Raw genomic sequence first — 22,813 nt, forward strand, 5'->3', positions numbered from 1 at the left:
CAGATGTAACAATTCATCACAATCAGAAGCCAAACTATTTCCTAATTCCATTATAAGTGTTTTTTCTGGCCTATCAGCTTTTCCACACGATGCTGCTAATGCCTTAAAGCCAATTATCAATTAAAATACCCCACGTGGGTCCTACTACAATGCCTCTTTCACAGTTCTGTTTCTCAAAAATATTTATTTGCAAAGTCATCATTTGAAACCCATTTCCAGTTCCATTTCTCTCTCAATTCCTGTCCTACTCCATGGCCTTTCTAAATCAGCATTTTTTATCTCAGTTTGCACGCAGGTGAACAGGACTCTGTGAGCTTTCAGCCAGGGTTTGAGGATTCTCTACAAATCCATTTCCCACATTCCTGTAAAAACCCCCCTGACCACACACAACAACCTCAGGGCTGCATCCCAGCCCTTGGGAGCTCCTCCTCAGAGAAAAAATCCCATTTCCAAAATTCCATCCCCTCTGTGCCCCCCCCGAGCGGGTCACTGCTGTCACACCCAGGGATTATTTCCCATACTGGATAAAAACGAAGCCTGGAATTCAAAACTTTGGGAAGAAATGAGGTCCCCAGGGAAAACCTGGAGGAGTTTGTCAGCCCCACTGCTGAGGTGTAAACCCAGCTCACCTCTCGTTAGCTGGAGGTTCATTAACACCTAAAACCACGCGAAGATAAAGCAGAGAACAGGGAAGATAAAGCCGAGCAAGGGGGAGAGGGAAGATTTATCTCCACATCCTGGGAGCTGGGGAATTTCCCTTTTAAGGAGAGTGAAAGAAAAGGAGGAGATGGATTAGATGCTCATTTACAGAAACTTTTGTGCTCTGCCTTTTGTTTTGAACACACACACACACACAAACAGAGCAGCCCAAAGGTTAAAAATCGGATTTGTCATGCTGAGAACTCGCTGTCAACGCCGTGCTCACCTTCCCAAAGCTTCACCTGGGCTGTGCCAGTCCCAAATGAACCCTTCAAGGTTACTGGAAATACAACAGAGCCCCAAAATCGTCATGAACGGCTCAATTTCTGTATTGGGAGCTCGGGAATTCTCCCCTCTCCCAGCCATTGGTTTTCCATCCCTTCATTCCCCTGATTTTTTTCAGTTTCTTTCTCTTTGTGAATTCACTGGCAGCCACTTCTGATCGTTCAGTTTGCCACTGGAATTCACTGTTAAAATCTTTTATAGTTCTATCTCTCCCTTAATAAAAAAAACCCTTCACTGACAGATTCCCAAGGGACAGTTCCTCACTGAATTTGGGAACTACAAAATCAAGCAGGACTTAAAAAACCTTTGACAAAGCCCCAACACTTCTCAGCATGAGAAATCCAGTGAAAGGAGATGCCCTCCCCTGGCAGGAGGAGTGCAGCAGGAATTAGAGGCTGTAAAGGGTTAATCTGTGTGCTCACAGTAATTCCACAAAAATTCCAGGAAAGGTTACAAAAATCAGGCCTGGGAGCAGGAGCTGAGCTGTGGCTGCAGGGCTCAGCCCAGCCAGGTCCTGCTGCATTTCCAGCCCCCAAAAATCCAAAAAAACAAAAGTTAAGCGATTGCAGAGCCTCAGTGACACCCAACATTCACAGTTTGAGCAACACCAAGGGTGGGAAGGGCACAGCGAGGCTGGGAAAACCCAATTCCAGCTGGGAATGTCCCCCCTGGAGCACCCTGAACCCCAAATTCCCACCCCGTGCTAGCCCAGAACAGCTCAGGAGATGCAGGAGGAGCAGTCCCAGAACTCCCAGAGCATTTCCAGGGGGTCCCAAGCAAAGCTCCAGGTGGCTCCTGTGTCCCCCACAGAAACCTCCCCAAAACCCAGGAACCCCCAGACCTCAAAACTGCTCCATCCCCCCAAAAATGACTTTGCAAAGCAGATTTTGACCGAGCTGCACACGCATAGAACTTCCAGTCCTTCACCCAAGCCCTTCCAGTCACCCCCAAACACCACAAAAACCACTTTGATGCTGTTTTTTAAACCAAAACACCACATTTTCCCCCCACACTGTGGGACCTGGAATATCCACGTTTGCATTCTGCAGTCAGTGCCAGAAACAGCCTCAAAATGTGACCTGAAATTCCAAACTCTTTTTTCTACCTGGGTTGTTTTTCTCTCAGCATTTGTTTCACTCCCGAAGTGATTAAAGCAAGATTTCCAAATCATTTTACTGATGGTGAGCAGGACGAGGCACTTAATTACAAATTCAAACAACCACAGCCAGCACCACCCCCAAGAATTCTGTATTTTTATGGATTTTTTCCCCCCCCTGCAATAACACATCACTGCATTTTGTCTCCATTCAGCCACACGAAAAATACAGGTTTTAATGTGAGCAGGCAATCCCAAATCCAAAACCTCTGCAGGATTTAAGGGTGGATTCTTCCAGAGAGGATTTCAGGTCAGGTTTTAGTGAAGAGCACTTGGAAAGAAAACACTGCTGGTGGGAATAATCGAAAAGAAAGGAGGGACTTGAAGGTTGGACTTGATCTTTTCCAGCCTTAACAATTTCAGGGTTCTGTGGCAGAGCTTGAAATGTCACCAAGAGACACCAGAATTCCTGAATTTCTGGAATTTGAGCCAAAGCAACTGGAAATTGCTGTGGGATAGGGAATTTCCTCACCCAGCTGTGGAATTGCCTGTGATGCAGACTCAGCTCTGGGAGTTTGGGAGCACAAAGGGGCACGGCCAACCCTGCAAATCCAGCAGGGTTAAAAAATAAAAATTGGGATAAAAAATTCCCAATTTTCCTGGTGCCATCTCCTCGGGAATCTGCACTTCTGCACATTCCCTGTGGGAATGAGATAGGGATAACCAGGGCTGAAAATGCAGGAGAAAATCCTGATGGAGAGCAGGGCACGGGGAAGGAGCTGGAGGCTCAGGGGGTGACAAGGACCATGGAACGGGGCCCCCATTCCCATTCCCATTATTCCAGATTAAAAACTCCCAGCCTGGGCTCTCCTCCATCAGCAGGACAGGATTGGAGCTCCCAATGCTGCCCTGGCATCCCTTGGGATGGGATAAACCAGGCAGAGGGAAGGAATTCCTGCTTTTCCTCCTCGGGGCTGGGACAGGGCAGGAGCTGCTGGAAAGGGAAGGGCAGGCCCCGTGTCCTCCTCAGCCTCAGCGCTTTAAAAAGGGATAAAACTGCTCCAAAGGCCACTCCCAGGGAGGAGAAATGGGAATTATGTGCATTGATAACGCCGGAATAATTCATCAAACCATCACTGCCTTCCCCACACTCCCCAAAATCCAGGACATCACACCCCCCTCCAAACACGCCCCTCTGTCTCCACACCAAGGCAGGGGAGTTTTCCAGTAATTCCCAGTGGATTTCCCACTCAGGGAAGTTTATTCCAATTAAATTCTCCCTGGCAAGGAATGCACCACCCAGCCAGGAACAGCTTGGACTCAGAGTTTTCCTTTAAATGGAATTATTTTCCCCTGGACACGCCCCCAGTGTTTTGGAGATTTTGGGTTGTTTTTTACCTTGTTGGGCCTTGCTCCAAAAAAAACCCAGAGACTCTAAAAATTCTCCTGGGAGCTGGGAGGGAGCCCCTCCTTCCAGACAGACACTGAGCCACGATTCAGATCCAGCCCATCCTCATTTCTGAATTTTTAATATGCAAAATCCCCCCTGCTGAAATGTCCAAACTGCTCCTTTCTGATGGGGCCATGAAATTCCAGCAATTCCAGCCTCTCCCTAAAATCCACTTGGAAAATTCTGCATCCTGCTCCCGTGTGAATCCACAGAAAATATCAACCCCGAGTCAGATCCCTCCTGTTCCATCCCAGAGTCACCACAAGAGCCCGAAATTCAGGGACAAACCCCTGAATCCTGATTTTGGGAAGAGATTTGGGTGAAACATTTCCCACCTGCCAGAGGCGACCCCAGACACACCAACCACTAAACACAGCCTGAAAAATCAGCATCACACACCCAGAATTAGAATTTTTTTCTTCTTTTCTGCAGGGAAAATGAAATAAAACTCACATAGAAAAAAGGAAGACGCTGCTACTCCCTCTGTAAATTTTCTGATATATATATATATATTTTTTTTAATGTTGTTCCTTATCCCTGCTCCTCTTTTACAGCGATAAAATAGATCCAATTCCCAAAATTCTTTGTTTCCATCACTAAAAGGAGCCCAAAGCACAGAACGAACCAAATCCACAGATTCCAACCCCTTGCACTTCCAGGAGTTAGTAAATGCTGTGAGCAGAGCACTGGGAGGAGGGAGAGATGCAGAAATGCAGAGGGAGGAGAGGAAAAAGCACCCCAAAACTTTTCAGAGTGGTTTAGAGATTACTGGAAAGTCCAATGAGATGTTCCAGGAGATTGTTATCGAAAAGACAGCGAAGGAAAAACCAAAAAAAATCAACTTACACACAGATGTCTTCTGGTTGTTGTCCTTGCTGGGCATGAGCTTCACCCCCCTGGATTTCAGCTCCATCTGCTTCTTGACTGAGGGATGGGAGAAGAAGGAAAAATGAGGAAAAAGTTCAGGGATTTTGAATTTTTTTCAATTTAAAAGGAAAAATTTGAATCGCCCACATCCTGCATCCTTCCCGTTGGGATCAGCCGGTTTATCCTGACCTCCCAAAGCCTGCAGGGATTTTTTATTTTCCATGTTAGGGGTTTGGAGAGCTTCGATTTCAAAATAAAAAACGGGGTCCAAACCCTCTCCCAGCCCTCTGTGAGCCACTAAAAATGGGAGAGAGGCAAAAGGGAAGTTCTGAGGAGCTCCAGGGATGCTGAGAGGGAAAATGCTGAGCTTTTTATTCCTTTTTTTTTTTCCCTCCAGTTTTTCTGCTGCAGGAATTCACCCCATGAATCCATCACACAGCAGAGCCATTCCAGGGGAGCACTCATAACCTAAAAACCGCCGAGCTGGAGTGAATAAACAGCGGGAAAAAGGCAGGAAAAATAAAATTAAACCCCGTTATTGGCAAAGGGAAACACCAGATTGGAGCCCCACACCTGGGGGACTCCTCCCTGCTCCAAACCTCCCCAAAAAGAGGAGGAAAAGCAGGAAAAGGGAGAATTCCATGCCTGTCCCAGAGCCCCATCCCCTCCCCACAGGAGGGAGCAGTAATTTGTTTTTCCTGCTCCGCACTTGGCTGAGGCTCCCTCCAGCCCCGAGGGTTTGACACGAACCCTGCCTGGGAGAACCATGTGGGAGCAGCAGACACACCTGGAATTGGGAGAATTCCAGACTCCAGAGGCAGGAACTGGGATAGAAGAGCCTCCAGGGGCAGGAATTGGGAGAATTCCAGCTCCAGAGGCAGGAATTGGGATAATTCAGCCCTCACTGCAGGAATTGGGATAATCTAGTCTGCACTGGCAGAAATTGGGATAATTCAGTCCTCACTGCAGGATTTTGGATAATTCCAGACTGCAGAGGCAGCAATTGGGAGAATTCCAGCTCCAGAGGCAGGAATTGGGATAAAAGAGCCTCCAGAGGCAGGAATTGGGATAAACCCAGCCCTCCAGAGGCAGGAATTGGGAGAATTCAGCCCTCACTGCAGGAATTTGGATAATTCCAGCGTCCAGAGGCAGGAATTGGGAGAATTCCAGCCCCAGCTCTGAGGAATTGGGATAACCCAGTTCCCACTGTGAGGAACTGGGATAAAAGGCAGGAACTGGGATAATTCAGACCTCACTGCAGGAATTGGGATAATCTAGTCTCCACTGGCAGGAATTGGGAGAATTCCAGCCTCCAGAGGCAGGAACTGGGATAAAAGAGCCTCCAGAGGCAGGAACTGGGATAATTCAGCCCTCACTGCAGGATTTTGGATAATTCCAGCCTCCAGAGGCAGGAATTGGGATAATTCCAGCCCCAGTTCTGAGGAATTGGGATAAAAGGCAGGAATTGGGATAAACCCAGTCCTCACTGCAGGAATTGGGATAAAAGAATCTCCAGAGGCAGGAATTGGGATAATTCAGCCCTCATTGCAGGATTTTGGATAATTCCAGACTCCAGAGGCAGGAACTGGGATAACCCAACCCCAATTCTGAGGAACTGGGATAACCCAGCTCCCACTGTGAGGAATTGGGATAAAAGAATCTCCAGAAGCAGGAATTGGGATAATTCCAGCCCCAGCTCTGAGGAATTGGGATAACCCAGTTCCCACTGTGAGGAATTGGGATAAAAGGCAGGAATTGGGATAATTCCAGCCCTCACTGCAGGAATTGGGATAATTCCAGCCCTCACTGCAGGAATTGGGATAAAAGAGCCTCTACTGTGAGAAATTGGGATAACTCAGTCTCCACTGGCAGGAATTGGGATAATTCCAGCCCCAACTCTGAGGAATTGGGATAAACCCAGCCCTCACTGCAGGAATTGGGATAATTCCACCCTTCCACTGCAGGAATTGGGATAAAAGTGCCTCCACTGTGAGGAACTGGAATAACTCAGAGCCCAAATCCCTTTCTGGGAGCCTTTTCCAGCCCTTATCCATGGAAAAACCCAGCTCATCTCCCACTCCAACCCCTTCTCCCCGTGCTCTTCATCTCGTCAGGCTTTCATCCCTAAATTAGCACATCCCTAAGACAAAGCTGTCAAGAAAAATCACCCCTGTAACTAACGAGGGGGTTTTTAATTGTGGTTTTTTGGGTTTAAAACCCCCTGTTTGGAACAGCTGCTGCAGGAGGCTCAGACAGGGAGAGGCTCCTCGGAGCTCACCTGAGGTGCTGCTTTTTATTCATCATTTCCTCACATTATTTCCTATTTTCTCTTTAAATAACTCAGCAATAACTTCAAACTCAGGGGCTGCGTTAGCTGGAAAATATTCATGAGGAAAAGCTGCTCCTGTCTCCCTCACCAGCTTCAATCTGTTCAGGGCAGCTGCCTTATTTTATTAATTTAAGGAGGGGAAACTAATTAACAGCAGGCTGCTGTCAAAGCAAATGGAGCTCTTTGTTTCTTTTTGCTCCAAATCCACTTGCAAGTGAAGCAGGAGTGGGAAAAAAAAAATTTAAAAAGCAGATTTGGGATGCCTCAAAGGTGGATGGGAATCACAGGATGTTTCCAGCCTGATCTCAGGGTTTTTATTAAATGTGTTATCAATGGATCAAAAAAAAAATTAATTTGGGTTACCAAAACTCACATTTTTGGGGTAAAAATCTGGTTTTGATTCAAATAAAAGAGTGACAGACTGTTCTGAGGAGGAAGGAAAAGCGGGAAGGGGGAGGAAGATGAGGAGGAGGAGGATGGAGCAGGGAGGAAGAGGAGGAGGGGGAAGGGATGAAGGCTCCTGGGGGGGGAGGGGGAATTTGGGGATTTCGGGGAGAAAATTCCGGATTTGGGGGATTTTGGGGCGAAAATCGGGAAATTTGGGGGGAAATTCGGCAATTTTTGGGGGAAAATTTGGGAATTTTTGGGGGGAAATTCGGGGATTCTGGAATCTTCGGGGGAGAAATTTGGGATTTCGAGGTGGAATTTGGGGATTTTTGAGAATTTCGGGGGGAAATTTAGGGAATTTGGGGGGGGAATTTTGGGGATTTTTGGGGGGAAATGAAATATATATTTATATGTAATAAATATATATTTAATATATATTATATATGGTATATATTTATTATGTATTTTATATATTATATCTATTATATATTTTTATATATTAAATATATTATCTAATATTTATATTTTATATGTAAATGTATAAATTAAATATATATTAAATATATATTTATTTATAAATATATTTAGAGATTTAAAAATTGATAAATTGATAAAGAGGGTTCACTGCATCCTCTCCTCCTCATCCTTCATTTTCGAGCTCTAATGATGGAAGTCAGACTTTACAAATGACTCCATTTAGATCAGAACCAGGCACGGTAAAGCACCACTTGTTTTGTGCTTTTATTTTATTTTTTTTTTAATGAAATAAATAACAACAATTCTCCCACTCCCTGCCCCTCAAAAATCCAGCATTTAAAAATCTACTTTGAAATAATTAAGAACAATTCTCCCACCCCCTGCCCCTCAAAAATCCGGAATTTGAAAATCTACTTTGAAATAAATAAGAACAATTCTCCCACCCCCTGCCCCTCAAAAATCCAGCATTTAAAAATCTACTTTGAAATAATTAAGAACAATTCTCCCACCCCCTGCCCCTCAAAAATCCAGCATTTAAAAATCTACTTTGAAATAAATAAGAACAATTCTCCCACCCCCTGCCCCTCAAAAATCCAGCATTTAAAAATCTATTTTGTTGGTAAATCGGAATGTGGAACGGGACTACAAAGGGCTGCGTCAGGATAATTGGATGAACAGAAATTCCTGTTTTCTGGAGGGTTTTGCTGCTCACACGCATCCAGCAGATCTAATGGAATACTCAGCATCCTGTCAGATTTGAGATTCCAAAGCTCTGCCAGCACGGCAGCCAGGCCGGGCTGTTCCTTTTAAACCGCTCCGTGTTGCTCTAAATGAGAATTTAAGCTGACGTTTATTTATTTTTAATTTGGAAAACAGGGTTTTCAGCAAAGACAACAGAGGAAAAAATAAATAAAATCGATTTTGTGAAGATCTGCTCTCCTCGTTGGGGGAATTCTGTGAAATCCAGACCCTGCCTGGATCTCTCTCTCCTGCTGGGATGGCTCAGGAGCGCCCGGGATGCAGCACGAGGCTCACAGGGGTTCTGGGAGGTGAAGAGAATCCCCCTCAAACACAATTCCTGGGAAAAATCCCTCTTTTGGCAGCTCAATAAAACCTCAAAAAAACCCCAAAACACCCAAAAAAACCCCTGCAAGAAAACCTAAAAAACACCCTAAAATTTCCTCTCCAAAGCAAACAAAAAACCCTCTCTAAAACAAAATTTAAAAAGTGAAAATCCCCCAAATAATCCCGAGCAATGGATCTTTGGGAATCAGAGCCTGGAATTGCCCAGGAGACTCCACAGGCTGCACAGCAGGAGCTGAAAATCCCTTTGGAACCAAGGGTGTGATCCAGGAGGAAAAAAGGAGGAGAGAAGATCCAGGAGGAGAAAAGGAGAAGATCCAGGAGGAAAAAAGGGGAAGATCCAGGAGGAGAAAAGGAGAAGATCCAGGAGGAAAAAAGGGGAAGATCCAGGAGGAGAAAAGGAGAAGATCCAGGAGGAAAAAAGGGGAAGATCCAGGAGGAGAAAAGGAGAAGATCCAGGAGGAGAAAAGGAGAAGATCCAGGAGGAGAAAAGGAAAAGATCCAGGAGGAAAAAAGGGAAAGATCCAGGAGGAGAAAAGGGGAAGACCCAGGAGGAGAAAAGGGGAAGACCCAGGAGGAGAAAAGGAGAAGATCCAGGAGGAGAAAAGGGGAAGAGAAGATCCAGGAGGGAAAAAGGAGAATATCTAGGAGGGAAAAAGGAGAAGATCCAGGAGGAAAAGGAGAAGAGAAGATCCAGGAGGAGAAAAGGAGAAGATCCAGGACGAGGAGGGGAAGATCCAGGAGGGAAAAAGGAGAAGATCCAGGAGGAGAAAAGAAGATCCAGGAGGAAAAAAGGATAAGGTGCAAGATGGAAGAGGGAAGATCCAAGATGAGGAGTGGGAGATCCAGGGTGAAGAAGGGAAGATCAAAAATGAGGAGGGGAAGATCCAAGATGAAGAGGGGAAGAGGAGTGGGAGATAAGGATGAAGAGTGGAAGATCCACAATAAAGAGTAGAAGATCCAGGATGGAAGAGGGGAAGATCCAGGATGGAAGAGGGGAAGATCCAGGATGGAAGAAGGGAAGATCCAGGATGGAAGAGGGGAAGATCCAGGATGGAAGAGGGGAAGATCCAGGATGGAAGAGGGGAAGATCCAGGATGAGGATCAGAGGATCCAAGAGGAGGAGTGGGAGATCCAGGGTGAAGAGGGGAAGATCAAAAATGAGGGGAAGATCCAGGATGAGGAAGGGAAGAGAAATGGGAGATAAGGATGAGGAGTGGAAGATCCTCGATAAAGAGTAGAAGATCCAGAATGAAGAGGGGACAATCCCGGACGAGGAAGGGAAGATCCAGCACAAAGAATGGAAGATCCAGGACGAGGAAGGGAAGACCTGTCCAAACTGAAGCCCAGCCATGGACGGATGTGTCGATCAAAGCCATGGATGGGGCTGGCAGCACCCTGGGAAATCCTGAGCTGCCCAGGGCAGGGCTGGAACCCGATGGGATTTAAGGATTTGACGTCTCTGCCAACCCAAACCATTCCAGGATCCCGTGGCACCCCCACAAAGCCATTCCTGGTTCTCTCCTGTGCCAGGAGTGTCCCCAGCCCTCCCTGCCAAGGCAGCTCTGCCAGGCTCTGTCCTGTGCTCATTCATCTTCCTCCTGCAGGGACGGGGAGATCGATAAAAGCTGCAATTATGTGTTGGTAACAATCAGCTCCAGAGCAATTAGGGAGCCAAGTTCTGCCATAAAACATCTGCAGAGAGGGGCAGCAGCAGCAACCAGGGCAGCTTTCCCATCCCTGCAATTCCAGCCCTGCATTTCCAGCCCCTGGGATGGGGGAGACACCCGAGGTGCTGCCACCTCACCTGATTCAAACACTTCTAGAATATTTTTTTCCACCTTTTGGAGGAGACAGGATGGGGAGGAAATTATGAAAAAAAAAAATCCTATGCATAGATTTCTCCCAGTCCCTTTGATTTCCTTACACGGGGAATGGAGGAAAAGCATTTGCAAAAATTAAGATTCACCTTAATGAAAGGGAAAAAGAAGGGGAAAATATTTAACTCTCCCAGGAAGGGAACGAAACGAATTTGCTGTATTCAACAGCAACAAAAAAAAAAACCCTCTCCACAGCCTGATTGCATCTAACCTTGCTTTTACATTCCTAAAGTGATTTCCAAATGAGGGCACGGATTAGGGAGAGCCGAGAGGGAACAGACAGCGAAGGTGTTCTGCAAAACTCGGGATCAATTCAAACAAGCTGGAAGGGAAATTGTTTTCTTATAGATTATCAGCAAAGCCAGACCCCGTCCCAGAGGACACGGGGGGTTCATAAATGATGTACAGACACGTCTGTGGAAAACAGAAAGCAAATTAGAGCCACCCCAAAGCCACCTCCCTGCTCCTGGCCCATCCTGGTTCAGCTCTGCTGATGAAAAATGCATTCCAGGCGCTGTGCTTGCCGTGAATTACACGGCCTGTTTTGTAGGGATTTATCTCCAGTGAAATATTTATGGCCAGGCCAGGTTGTGGAAAGGGTTACAGGGAGGTTTTTAAAGGATCAGCATCTCCTGTCCTACAGATCCCACTGCCTTCCCTTCGTGCCTGGGAGCTTTCACTGCTTGTTTTGTGTTTTTTTAAAGCATTGAAAGGCAGAAAAAAGCTGCCAAACTCCACAAAAACCAGCAGGAAAAACGAGGGCAGGTCCCCTCTGGCAGCTGGGCCGAGGTCCTGCCTGGTTCCAGCTCAGAACGGGGAGTTGAGTTCATTTTCAGCACCAGCTCATCCCCGCTGCCAGAGCCCCTGACATTTATCTGATCAGGGGAATTGGAACATTCATCCTGACTTTTCTGGGAGGGAGAAAGGCTGACTCAGACAGGTGCTTTGGAGGAAGCAGAAATCCTGACAGCCAGGGAAAACACATCCAGAGGGAAGCTGCTTTCTTTTTCCGGGCGTTTTTTGCTGCACAGCAACAACAAAAGAGATTTTATTTTTTTCTCCTTGCAGTTTAAAGTCATTTACAGGTTCAAGGAAAGCAGGGGAGTTAAATAATGATGTGGTTGAGGCCTGACAGCGTTGCTAACAACATCCAAACGGGGCAGCTTGGTGGGTTTATCCAAGGAAAACCTCTCCCTTTCCCTTGCCTCTTCTCCAGAGCTTTTTCCCAGCAAAATCCTCGTGAGAGGAAACCTGCTGAGCTCCCCTGAGCCATTCCTGCCTCACTTCCCCTCTCCTGGATCCTCCAGAGCCCTCTGCACCCACAGCATCCTCCAAAGGCATCACAGGGAATGGTGGGGACACTTCCAAGGAATCCTCTCAATCCCTTCTGCTCCCACCAGGAGCTGCCACGGCCTCGGAGCAGAATCTTCCCTGCCAAAGGATCTCCTGGCCCTCAACAGCACCTGAACGTCCCAATCCTGAAATCTTTTTGTCCTGATCCTGAATTCTCCCCGGGCAGGGTGGGGAGGGGCTGGGATGGATTTCCCAGAGAAGCCCCTGGAGCCCTGGGAGTGTCCCAGGCTGGACAGGGCTGGGAGCAGGGGAAGGTGACCCTGCCCGTGGCACTGGATGGGATTTAGGGTCCCTCACAACCCAAACGAGTCTGGAATTTTCTGTGAAACTCAAGCTTAGGGGATTTCAGCTGGAACTGATGCCTGAAGTTTAAATTCCGTGTATTCCAGGTTCTGTGCAGCTCTGAGCTCACACTCAGGCTCACTCAGCTCTGCACACAGCAGGGACACAAAACAAATCCTTCTCCTGCTGCACACCAAGGACAACTTTCAGCCCAAAAGCACAAACAAGGGGGGCTGGAGGGAGGAACAAGAAGGATGGGACCTCCCAGCCTGCAGCTGGAATTGGACAATTAAACCCCAATATGCAAATGGACCAAAACTTAGAAAAGTGTGAGACCTTGTAACTGGGCAGCCATTTTGTGCCCATTTTGGGTCCATTTTTTGCCCATTTTGGGTCCATTTTTGTGCCCATTTTGGGTCCATTTTTGTGCCCATTTTGGGTCCATTTTTTGCCCATTTTGTGCCCATTTTGGGTCCATTTTTTGCCCATTTTGGGTCCATTTTTGTGCCCATTTTGGGTCCACCTTGAGTGCTGCCCTGGCCAGGCTCTTGTCCTTTAAGGATCCCAAGGTGGATCCTTAAAGGCTTTTAATAAATCTCTGCTTTATTCTCCAGCTCTGCCCAGTCTCTGTTCCAGCTCAAGGCATCAGAACAGCAGCAGGATCGTGCAGGGGAGGGGGGCAGCTCTGGATTCCAGGGAAAGGCCAGGAAAGGAAAGGATTCCAGGGACAGGAAAGGATTCCGGGACAGGATTCCAGGAAAGGATTGTGGGGGCCAGGCCAGGGCACTGACTCCTCTCTCTCTTTACCTTGGTACTGGGCACTGAAGCCCTTCTGCCTGTGGTTGCCGTCGGAGGTGAAGTGGAGCCGCAGCCAATTTTTACTGCTGATCACCGGGGCGGGCAAATTCATCCCAGTGAACCTGCAAGACACCAAAGCAGCACAGCCACGTCAGGGTGGGAGTGACCCCCAAACCCTCCTGCCCCAGGAGGGACCCCCAAACCCTCCTGCCCCAGGAGGGACCCCCCAAACCCTCCTGCCCCAGGAGGGACCCCCAAACCCTCCTGCCCCAGGAGGGACCCCCAAACCCTCCTCCCCCAGGAGGGACCCCCAAACCCTCCCCAGGGACGTGGGAGCTCCTCCATGGGTGCCACACACCCAACGAGGGCACCCTCCCCTCTCCAGGGGGGTTTCCAGCCTCCCATTCCTGCTGGGATTCCCATGTCTGTAATTCCAGAGGTTTTCATTCCTTTGTCCTAAGGCAGAGAACATTCCCAGGCTTATTCAGTTCCTCTCTTCACGGTTTGGTTAACCCCACCACAAAAAATTCTGTTTATTTTAACTCAGGAAAGGGAAAGGATAGCAGGAACCTCTTTGTTTTTTATTTTATTTATGACCAATCCCAACCTGAGGAAGGTTCCAGCCAGCAGCTGAGGTGGGCAGCTCCAGAGCCCAGCAGCAGCCATTCATTCTGTTTATAACTTTATTTCCTTTTAAAATATGGAATTGTTCACTTCATTTAACTCCAGCTCACAATTCCTGGCCGAGTTTTGTCCCAAGCCAAGTTTTGGACTGGAACAACATTTCACCCAAGTCTCAGCACTTGGTCCACAATTCACCATGGTGGGGACACCAAAGCTCTCATGGAACCCTGTTCCTGAAAGTTAATTATTTTAATCCCCAATTATCACTTATTTTAAAATTACTGCAATTTCAACACCTTTTATTGCCATTCCAACACCCATTTTTTTGCCATTCCAACACCCATTTTTTTGCCATTCCAACATTTCCACCCATTTTTTTGCCATTCCAACACTCCCTGCTTTTTCTAATGAAGGCAAAAGGATCCTGGGAATCTGTTCCATCCTGAAGGGAGTTCAGATTTGATTATTAAATATTTTTAGCAGCAGATCTGGCAGCCCATGGAGCACCTGAAGAGTCCTTCAGTCACCCAACCCATCCAGAGGTGACCTCAGCTCCTCCAAGTGCAGCCAGGCTGGAATTGGCGGCGTTAATTAACAGTTAATTAACAGCAGAGGGGCTGCCCTGTGCTCCTGGCTCCTTAATGAGCTCGCAGGGTGATTAGTGCATAACTAAAGCATCTCTGCCACCTACAGTACAATCCAAAGCCTGGATTATCCCGTGCCTGGATCCTGCAGCGCTCTGAGACCTTTGGGAGCTGCGCTTGGAGGTCGTTCCCAACCATTTCTCCATGGATTGTTCCCAGCCCTGTTCCCAGCCCTGTCAGGAGGATGAGGTGATGCAGAAATGGATCCTCTGTGGCTTTGTGCCATCCTTGGGGAGCTGAACCGATGGAATTCTCTCAAACAAACAGATTTGGGGCTGACATCCAACACGGGATGCCTCAAACCCACCCCGGGGAAGTTCCCTTGGCTGGTTGTTATGACAAAACCTTTAAATTTAACCCTCTCACCCCCCCGGGGCCGCTCCACTGTTCACTCTGCAGCAGCAAACTCCTCAAAAATGACCTTTAGCTGTGCAGAGCCGAATTTCCCTTTCAGAGCTGGAATTCAACTGCCTGAGCTAAAAAACAACGAACCAAAGAGAAAAACGAACCAAAGAGAAAAACGAACCAAAGAGAAAAACGAACCAAAGAGAAAAACGAACCAAAGACAACAATGAACCAAAGAAAAAAATGAACCAAAGAGAAAAACGAACCAAAGACAAAAACGAACCAAAGACAAAAACGAACCAAAGAGAAAAACGAACCAAAGAGAAAAACGAACCAAAGAGAAAAATGAACCAAAGACAAAAATGAACCAAAGACAAAAACGAACCAAAGACAAAAACGAACCAAAGACAAAAACGAACCAAAGACAAAAATGAACCAAAGAGAAAAACGAACCAAAGAGAAAAACGAACCAAAGAGAAAAAGGAACCAAAGACAACAACGAACCAAAGACAACAACGAACAAAAGACAAAAATGAACCAAAGAGAAAAAGGAACCAAAGACAACAATGAACCAAAGACAAAAATGAACCAAAGACAAAAATGAACCAAAGAAAAAAACGAACCAAAGACAACAATGAACCAAAGCTGCCTGGACAAGGCTCAGCCTCTCCTGTCCCCCATCCCTGGTTTTGATCAGCACCTCCTGGAAGGGTGGATTGAGCAGCCCGACAATCCACTGACACAGAAATTTCATCTCCACAGACTCATGGAATTAAAAAGGTTGGAAAAGACCCCCCAGGACCACCAAATCCAAGCTCTCCTGAGCCTCCTTTTCTCCAGCTGCTCCTCCCAGGGATGATTTTCCAGACCCATCCCACCACAAACTTCCCAAATACTTGGATTGTTAAAATTCCACCAGTCCAGTGAATGAACACTTAGAAAATCAACTGGAAAACTGTAATGGGTGGCACTTCCTGAAAAATTTTTTCAGGAAAAAATTCCTGAATGCAAAAGGAGAAGGGACAAAAAATCCTTTTGTCCCAGGAGAAGTCACAAAAAATCCATCACAGCCCTGGTGCTCTGCACCCACAGGAGATTTAGGGGGAAGGAAAAACTTTCCCTGACTTTCCTGCATGGGAATTTTCCTCAGCTCCACGTGTCACTTGCTCAAGACATGGAGAGCTTGAGATCAGCCAAGAAATCCCCATCAGCTCCTCATTCCCACCCTGTCAGGCTCTAAAATTCCCTTTATTCTCCCCTTTCCCAGCTGAAATCCAGCAGGAGAAGTGCAGGGTGAAGGTTTCCATCCCCTAAAAGCCCCAGACTGGGTGGGAAAAGGGGTTAAAAATATTAAAAATCACCACGGCTGCAGCTCAGCATTTCATGGAAAGCTCCATCCCCACCTGCAGCTTTTCACCAGGAGGCTCCCACAGGCTTCAGATGCTCATTAGGCAGCGTTAATGGTTAATTGTTAATTGAGAATGGAAGGTTTAATTCCAGCTGCAGGGCCTCGCAAATGTCCTGGCTGCTGGGGAGGGATCCCAGAGGGGATGGGAGGAGAATCAGAAAAGCAGGGAATCATCCCCAATTTCCTAGCAGGGAATCATCCCAAATTTCCTAGCAGGGAATCATCCCAGATTTCCTAGCAGGGAATCATCCCAAATTTCCTAGCAGGGAATCATCCCAAATTTCCTAGCAGGGGCTTGGGGACAGGGCAGGCAGGTTTTTGTTTTACTTCGTGTTTTCCTTTCCTGTAACCCAACCCTGTTCAGCCTGAAGAAAAAACTTCATCCCAAACAACTGATTTTATCCCAAATCCTTTCCAGCAGCGTTTTGAACCTGGGATGTTTTTCCTTGAGGGACACCAAACATCAAACCCAATTCCTTTATTCATGACAGGGAGGAGTTAATGCCATCAAAACTCCTCTTTTTGAGAAAAAAAAGCACTGAAGTGAGGCCTCCTCCACTTTTTTCTTTATTTCTTTCCTTGCTCTCTCACTTCCCACGGAATCCAGGCATTAAATATTTATCCCATTCCCTCCCCTGGCACAATTAGTATGGCTGTACATGGCTGGCACAGATTACTCTGCATTCACATCCCATTATCTATTTACAATCCCAATTCCTGCTTTAATTTGTTTCCACGTGGAGAGGAAGAAAAGGAAGGGGGAGAAAAAAAAAAGAATCAATAAAGTGTCACGAAGTGAGGCAGAAGCACGGGAGGAGCAGGGGGAGATGTTTGCACAGGGATTTTGAGCACCCTGAAATTTGATTATCATCAATTTGGCTGTTATTTCTTCTTAAATGAGCCCAAAGACGATGAGAATTCCTGGTGTGGATGCTTGAAAAGCAGTGTAGGAGTCAGAGGTCATGACTAAAGGCAGGAATTCCATCTGAAATCCTGTTATTTCAAGTGAAATCCGTGGAGATGATGGTTTTAAACATGAATTTTGAGGCGCCCTGGTGCTGCCCAGAATCAGGGTGCAGTCAAACACCAGCTTCAAATAAAAGCAAAGGACATCACTGGGGATGTTTTATCCTTTTTTTTCCCCTTTGAACTGCCTTTGTTGATTTAACTTCTCTGTTCATTTAATCTCTGTTTTGACACCCCCTTGGAACTCTGCTGATAATCCCCAACACGAGCCAGGCTGGCTCCTGGCTCCTCCTGGAGCCTCCAACACAAATTCCGGGTGAATCTCCCTGAAATTTCATTTTCCTGGGGCTCAGATCCGCCTTTTCCTGCCCTGGCTGTGTTTAATCCAAAGTGAGACCCACTGGAGTGGCTGGGAGGAGGAGGAGGGGAGATCCCAGCAGCATTTCCATGGATGGAGGAGCCAAGGGAAGATTCCAGAAGCATTTCCAGGGATGGAGGAGTCCAAGGGAAGATTCCAGAAGCATTTCCAGGGATGGAGGAGTCCAAGGGAAGATTCCAGAAGCATTTCCAGGGATGGAGGAGTCCAAGGGAAGATTCCAGAAGCATTTCCAGGGATGGAGGAGTCCAAGGGAAGATTCCAGCAGCATTTCCATGGATGGAGGAGTCAAAAGGAGATCCCAGCAGCATTTCCAGGGATGGAGGAGCCAAGGGAAGATTCCAGAAGCATTTCCAGGCATGGAGGAGCCAAAGGGAGATCCCAGCAGCATTTCCAGGGGTGGAGAAGTCAAAAAGAGACTCCAGCAGCATTTCCAGGGATGGAGGAGCCAAAAGGAGATTCCAGAAGCATTTCCAGGGATGGAGGAGTCACAAGGAGATTCCAGCAGAATTTTCATGGATGAAGGAGCCAAGGGAAGATCCCAGCAGCATTTCCATGGATGGAGGAGCAAAGGGAGATCCCAGCAGCATTTCCATGGATGGAGGAGCAAAGGGAAGATTCCAGAACATTTCCATGGATGGAGGAGCCAAGGGGAGATCCCAGCAGCATTTCCAGGGATGGAGGAGCCAAGGCTGGCAGTCAACACGAAACCCAAGGAGAAGAGCACCCGTGGATCACCCCTGGAAGTGCCCCAGGCCAGGCTGGACAGGCCTTGGAGCAGCTGGGATGAGGGAAGGTGTCCCTGCCCATGGATGGGGTGGCTCTGGATGGGATTTAAGGTCCTTCCCAACCCAAACCATTCTGGAATTCCACGATCCAGGACTGGATTTAGCCCTGTGGACGCTCGGTTTAACCAGGATTGTTGAGGGCACAGAAGTGAGCCCAGCCCAGATTTCACTCTGAGCTCCATCCCCAGCTCAGCCAGAGCCTCCTTTTCCCTGCCAGCCTTTATTCCACTGATATCCTGCCAATTCTGATTCATTTCCCTCTCACTGCAACTCAGGGACACCTCTCAGCAGCTCTTTATCTCCCTGTGTATTATTATTCACTTCACCTGTATTTTTAACTTTTCATCCAAACCTCTCCTCAAATTATCAGGAGAGCTGTACCATTAATTCTGAACATCTTATTTGAGCTTGTCTGCTCTCTTAAACAAAATATACTTAAGCACCTCTAGACCTCATTTATGGTCGCAGGAGACATCTCCTCACAATGGATGGACTTTTACATGGAAAATGAATAATTAGATCCGGTTATTGTTCCTCCTTTATTGCTGCAGGGGTGGGAGGAGCACTCCTGCATCCCAACCCTGCTCCAGAGCCTGCAGGAGAGAGACCCCACATCAGCCCCAGCTCGGGGAGCAGCAGGGTGGGACAGGGAAATCCTCTGGAGACAGGGAATTGTGTAAAAAAGAAACAAAGAGAAGGAACTTCTGGGACCAGCCAGGGGTGTCCCTTGGAAGGATGTGCCCCCTCCAGCCCGCCCAGTCCCTTTCTTCACTGGAATGTTCTTGAGACTGGAATTCCCCACTGGAATGGTTTTAATACCCATCTTAACCAAGGACTTTCCAAGGGAAACCCCTGGAAATCCTCTGATGACAGAGAATTGTGTAAAAAAGCACCCTGCAAAGAAAGAGATGGAACTTCTGGGACCAGCCAGGGGTTTCTCTCAGAAAGTCCTTGGGGTTAAGATGGGTCTGAAAACCATTCCAGTGGGGAATTCCAGTCTTGAGAACATTCCAGTGAAGAAAGAGACTGGGAGGGCTGGAGGGGGCACATCCTTCCAAGGAACACCCCTGGCTGGGGGTTTTACAGAATTTTACACAATTCCCTGTCTCCAGAGGATTTCCCTGTCCCACCCTGCTGCTCCCCGAGCTGGGGCTGATGTGGGGTCTCTCCCCTGCAGGCTCTGGAGCAGGGTTGAGATGCAGGAGTGCTCCTCCCACCCCTGCAGCAATAAAGGAGGAACAATAACCGGATCTAATTATTTATTTTCCATGTAAAAGTCCATCCATTGTGAGGAGATGTCTCCTGCGACCATAAATGAGGTCTGGAGGTGCTGGAGAGAGCAGAGAAGCTCGGAGGAGATGCTCAGAATTGATGGCACAATGCAAGGCCAGGCCTGGGAACTGCCCAGGGAGGTTCGGAGCTCCCTGCCCTGGAGTTGCCAGGGAAGGCCTGGATGTGGCACTCGGGGACAAGGTGGGGACACAGGGATTGGTGACAGGTTGGACTGGGTGACCTTGGAGAGCTTTTGCAACCTCAATTATCCCTGAAAGACAATCAGGTTCTTCCTCCTCCTCCTCCTGTGCCACAGGGAGCCCTTTGGGCTCCAGCAAATGGGGACAGAAAGGGCTCCACCCAATTAAAACCATCTAATAATGAACCCCACCCTCGCTGCTAATTACCACAATAAAAAAGAAGTCAAATGACAGAACCACAGCGCTTCCCACCATCCCGAAATCAGAGTTTGGTTCCAGTCACACCACAACGAGGTGACAAACGCGATTATCTTTATTCCATTCAGCGCAAACCACCCCTAATTCAGCACAACAGCAAACGCGACTGAGGCTCTTTAATGCCAAATCCCCCCCACTAAAACCTGCCACAGCTTTATTAGAATTTCCTCCGAAGCCGGGATATCAGAGATTGTTCTCCCCGGGCAGGCAGAGGGAGATGCGCTGATAAAGATAAATAAGCAGATAAATAACAACCAGCCCTCCGCGCAGGGCAGCCAAACTCGCGGCTTTGTCACCCCAACAAAGCACTTAAATTGCATTAAACCTGAACTTTTATTGACAAACGAGGCTGGGGAGGGCAGGCAGGGGGGGGATGTTTCAAACTCAAAGCTGCAGAGGGAGCCCGAGAAGCTGCGAGGGGAATTTTGGAGATGCATCCTGGAGCGTTTCCAGCTCAGCGGGCACGGGAGTGGCTCCCTTTGGGGACAGGAGCACAATCAGGTCACCTCAGCTGCGCTCCCAGACACGCAGGAGGCTGAGCCGAGCCAGGATGTCACATTTAGAATAAAAAAAGCCCGGTGGAGGTGACAAATTAGCCGGCAGTGACCCGGGCTTGGTGGCAGGGCACGCGTTCAGCCCTGCCCTGCTGCCAGCCTGTCCCCTGCTCCTGGCAGGCGTGCAGGTGACATTCCAGGAGGAAAAAGGGACATCCTCTCAGCTCCGGAGGGAAAAAACGCCTTTAGGAAAGGAAAATCACATTTTAAAGGAGCTCTCCGAGCCCTAAAGATGCCACCACACGGAGCCACACGAGTCACCTGTCACTGCAGGTGTCACCAAACCGGCCCAGGGCCACCTCTGAACACGCCTCGATTTTTTTTTTTTTCATTTATTTCTGGAGTTTCTACAAATCTCTTTTACAGTGAAGAAAAAAGAAAGGAAGAGGAGAGGAAGAGGAGAGGAAGAGAAGGGGAAGAGAAGGGGAAGAGAAGGGGAAGAGAAGAGGAAGAGAAGGGGAAGAGGAGAGGAAGAGGAGAGGAAGAGGAGAGGAAGAGGAAGAGGAAGAGGAGAGAGGAGAGGAGAGGAGAGGAGAGGAGAGAGGAGAGGAGAGGAGAGGAGAGGAGAGGAGAGGAGAGGAGAGGAGAGGAGAGGAGAGGAGAGGAGAGGAGAGGAGAGGAAGAGGAGAGGAGAGGAGAGGAGAGGAGAGGAGAGGAGAGGAGAGGAGAGGAGAGGAGAGGAGAGGAGAGGAGAGGAGAGGAGAGGAGAGGGAGAGGAAGAGGAGAGGAGGAGAGGAGAGGAGAGGAGAGGAGAGGAGAGGAGAGGAGAGGAGAGGAGAGGAGAGGAAAGGAAAGGAGAGGAAAGGAAAGGAAAGGAAAGGAAAGGAAAGGAAAGGAAAGGAAAGGAAAGGAAAGGAAAGGAAAGGAAAGGAAAGGAAAGGAAAGGAAAGGAAAGGAAAGGAAAGGAAAGGAAAGGAAAGGAAAGGAAAGGAAAGGAAAGGAAAGGAAAGGAAAGGAGGAAAGAAAGGAAAGGAAAGGGAGGAAAGAAAAGAAAAAGAGAAAAGAAAAGAGAAAAGGAGAAGTCGCAGAAACTGGGAGCAAACAAGATTTGGGAAGTGCAACTCGGCTTCCTGACAGCTCCATGAAAAACCTGCTGGGATTCCGGCAGCAGCAAGGACAGTGGAATGCAAAACAGCCCCGGGCAGGAGGGAAGAGAACCTGGGAGCTCTCTGAGGGATTTTCCTGCTCACCTCTGGCACCATGATGGGGATTTTATGATCAGCTCCATCCTGAGCATAAATAACCACCCTGAGCCCCCCAAACGCTGAAATTTGGGGGCACAGAGTTTCTGCCTCCCTTTTGGAGCTGAGGGGGCTGTGACCAGAGGAGGTGACAAATTTAATAAACCACCCCCTGCCTCAATCCTGTCCTTACAAAAATCCACTTTTTCCACAGAATCCCAGCGTGGTTTGCTTGGAAGGAGCTCAAGGATTGTCCAGCCATGAGCAGGGACATTTTCCACCAGACCAGGGTGCTCAGAGCTCCTTCCTTCCCCTCAGAAGGGCAGCCCTGTTGCTGATTTACACTTAAAAAAATAAAAATAAAAGACAGCAGCAGAAGAGATTATCTGGGATCACCGGGAGGAATTTTTATGAGGGAGCAAAGCCTGGGTAATGATGATGTTGAAGGAGCAGTCGTTTGCTCCCAATGGTCCCCCTGGCAATTCCTGCAGTGTCTCCAGAAGTTTAATACTCGGGATTATTGCAGGGAAGTCTCTCAAGAACGAAGCAGATCCTTAACTTGCTTTGACATTGTCATTTTACACGGCGTTATTCCACGGGAGACCTGCAGAGCAATAAATCCTCCCTTTGCCACGATGGGGGAACCCTGTGAGAGGTGCCAGGCACCAGCTAAAGCAACAAATTGTTCTGAATTCTCATTTCTGCCCCCAATTCCACCTTGTCCTCAATGACTCTTAAAGGAAAAAAAAAAAAACCCAAGGAGTCACTTGCTTAAAGCCTACAGGAAGCTCTGAGATTTCACTGCCTGATAAACTCATGCTGGAGATTTAATTTAACAGCAGCAGGGACAAGAAAGGTGCTTTTCACTAACTTCCACTCAATGAAACCATGAGAGAAATAAAACTTTGTTTTTCCCCTTTTACTCCTTTCCAAACTCGTCCTTTTCCAACCCAGCTTTGGCTCTTCCTGCCAGGAAAGACATCGTGAAAAGGCGTTTGCAACGTCCGATTTATTTAGGGAGCAACTGAGTAACTCCAGCAGGAGAGCATAAAACAGGCCTGGCCTCATCATTGGGGTGAATCCTTTAGAAAAATCCATTTTCTCTGTGTTTGCTGCTGAGAGAATCCCTGGAATTCACCAGCAATTGTTGTTTCTGAGGATCGAGTGGGACTCAGCAGCAGAGTCCATCCAAACATTCCAGCACCCACTCA

At 47.8% G+C, this 22,813-nt stretch overlaps 1 protein-coding gene across 1 annotated transcript in view; it reads right to left on the reverse strand.

Moving 5' to 3' along the window:
• CSMD2 (CUB and Sushi multiple domains 2) overlaps nt 1–22,813 on the reverse strand; it is a 290,617-nt gene that overhangs the window by 160,933 nt on the left and 106,871 nt on the right. The window contains 2 exon segments of the mRNA XM_063419131.1: nt 4,377–4,454; nt 12,996–13,108. Of these exon segments, the coding sequence (XP_063275201.1) occupies nt 4,377–4,454; nt 12,996–13,108 (191 nt within the window).

The sequence above is a fragment of the Prinia subflava genome, chromosome 24 (assembly GCF_021018805.1).
Source record: "Prinia subflava isolate CZ2003 ecotype Zambia chromosome 24, Cam_Psub_1.2, whole genome shotgun sequence".
Classification (NCBI taxonomy): Eukaryota; Metazoa; Chordata; class Aves; order Passeriformes; family Cisticolidae; genus Prinia; species Prinia subflava.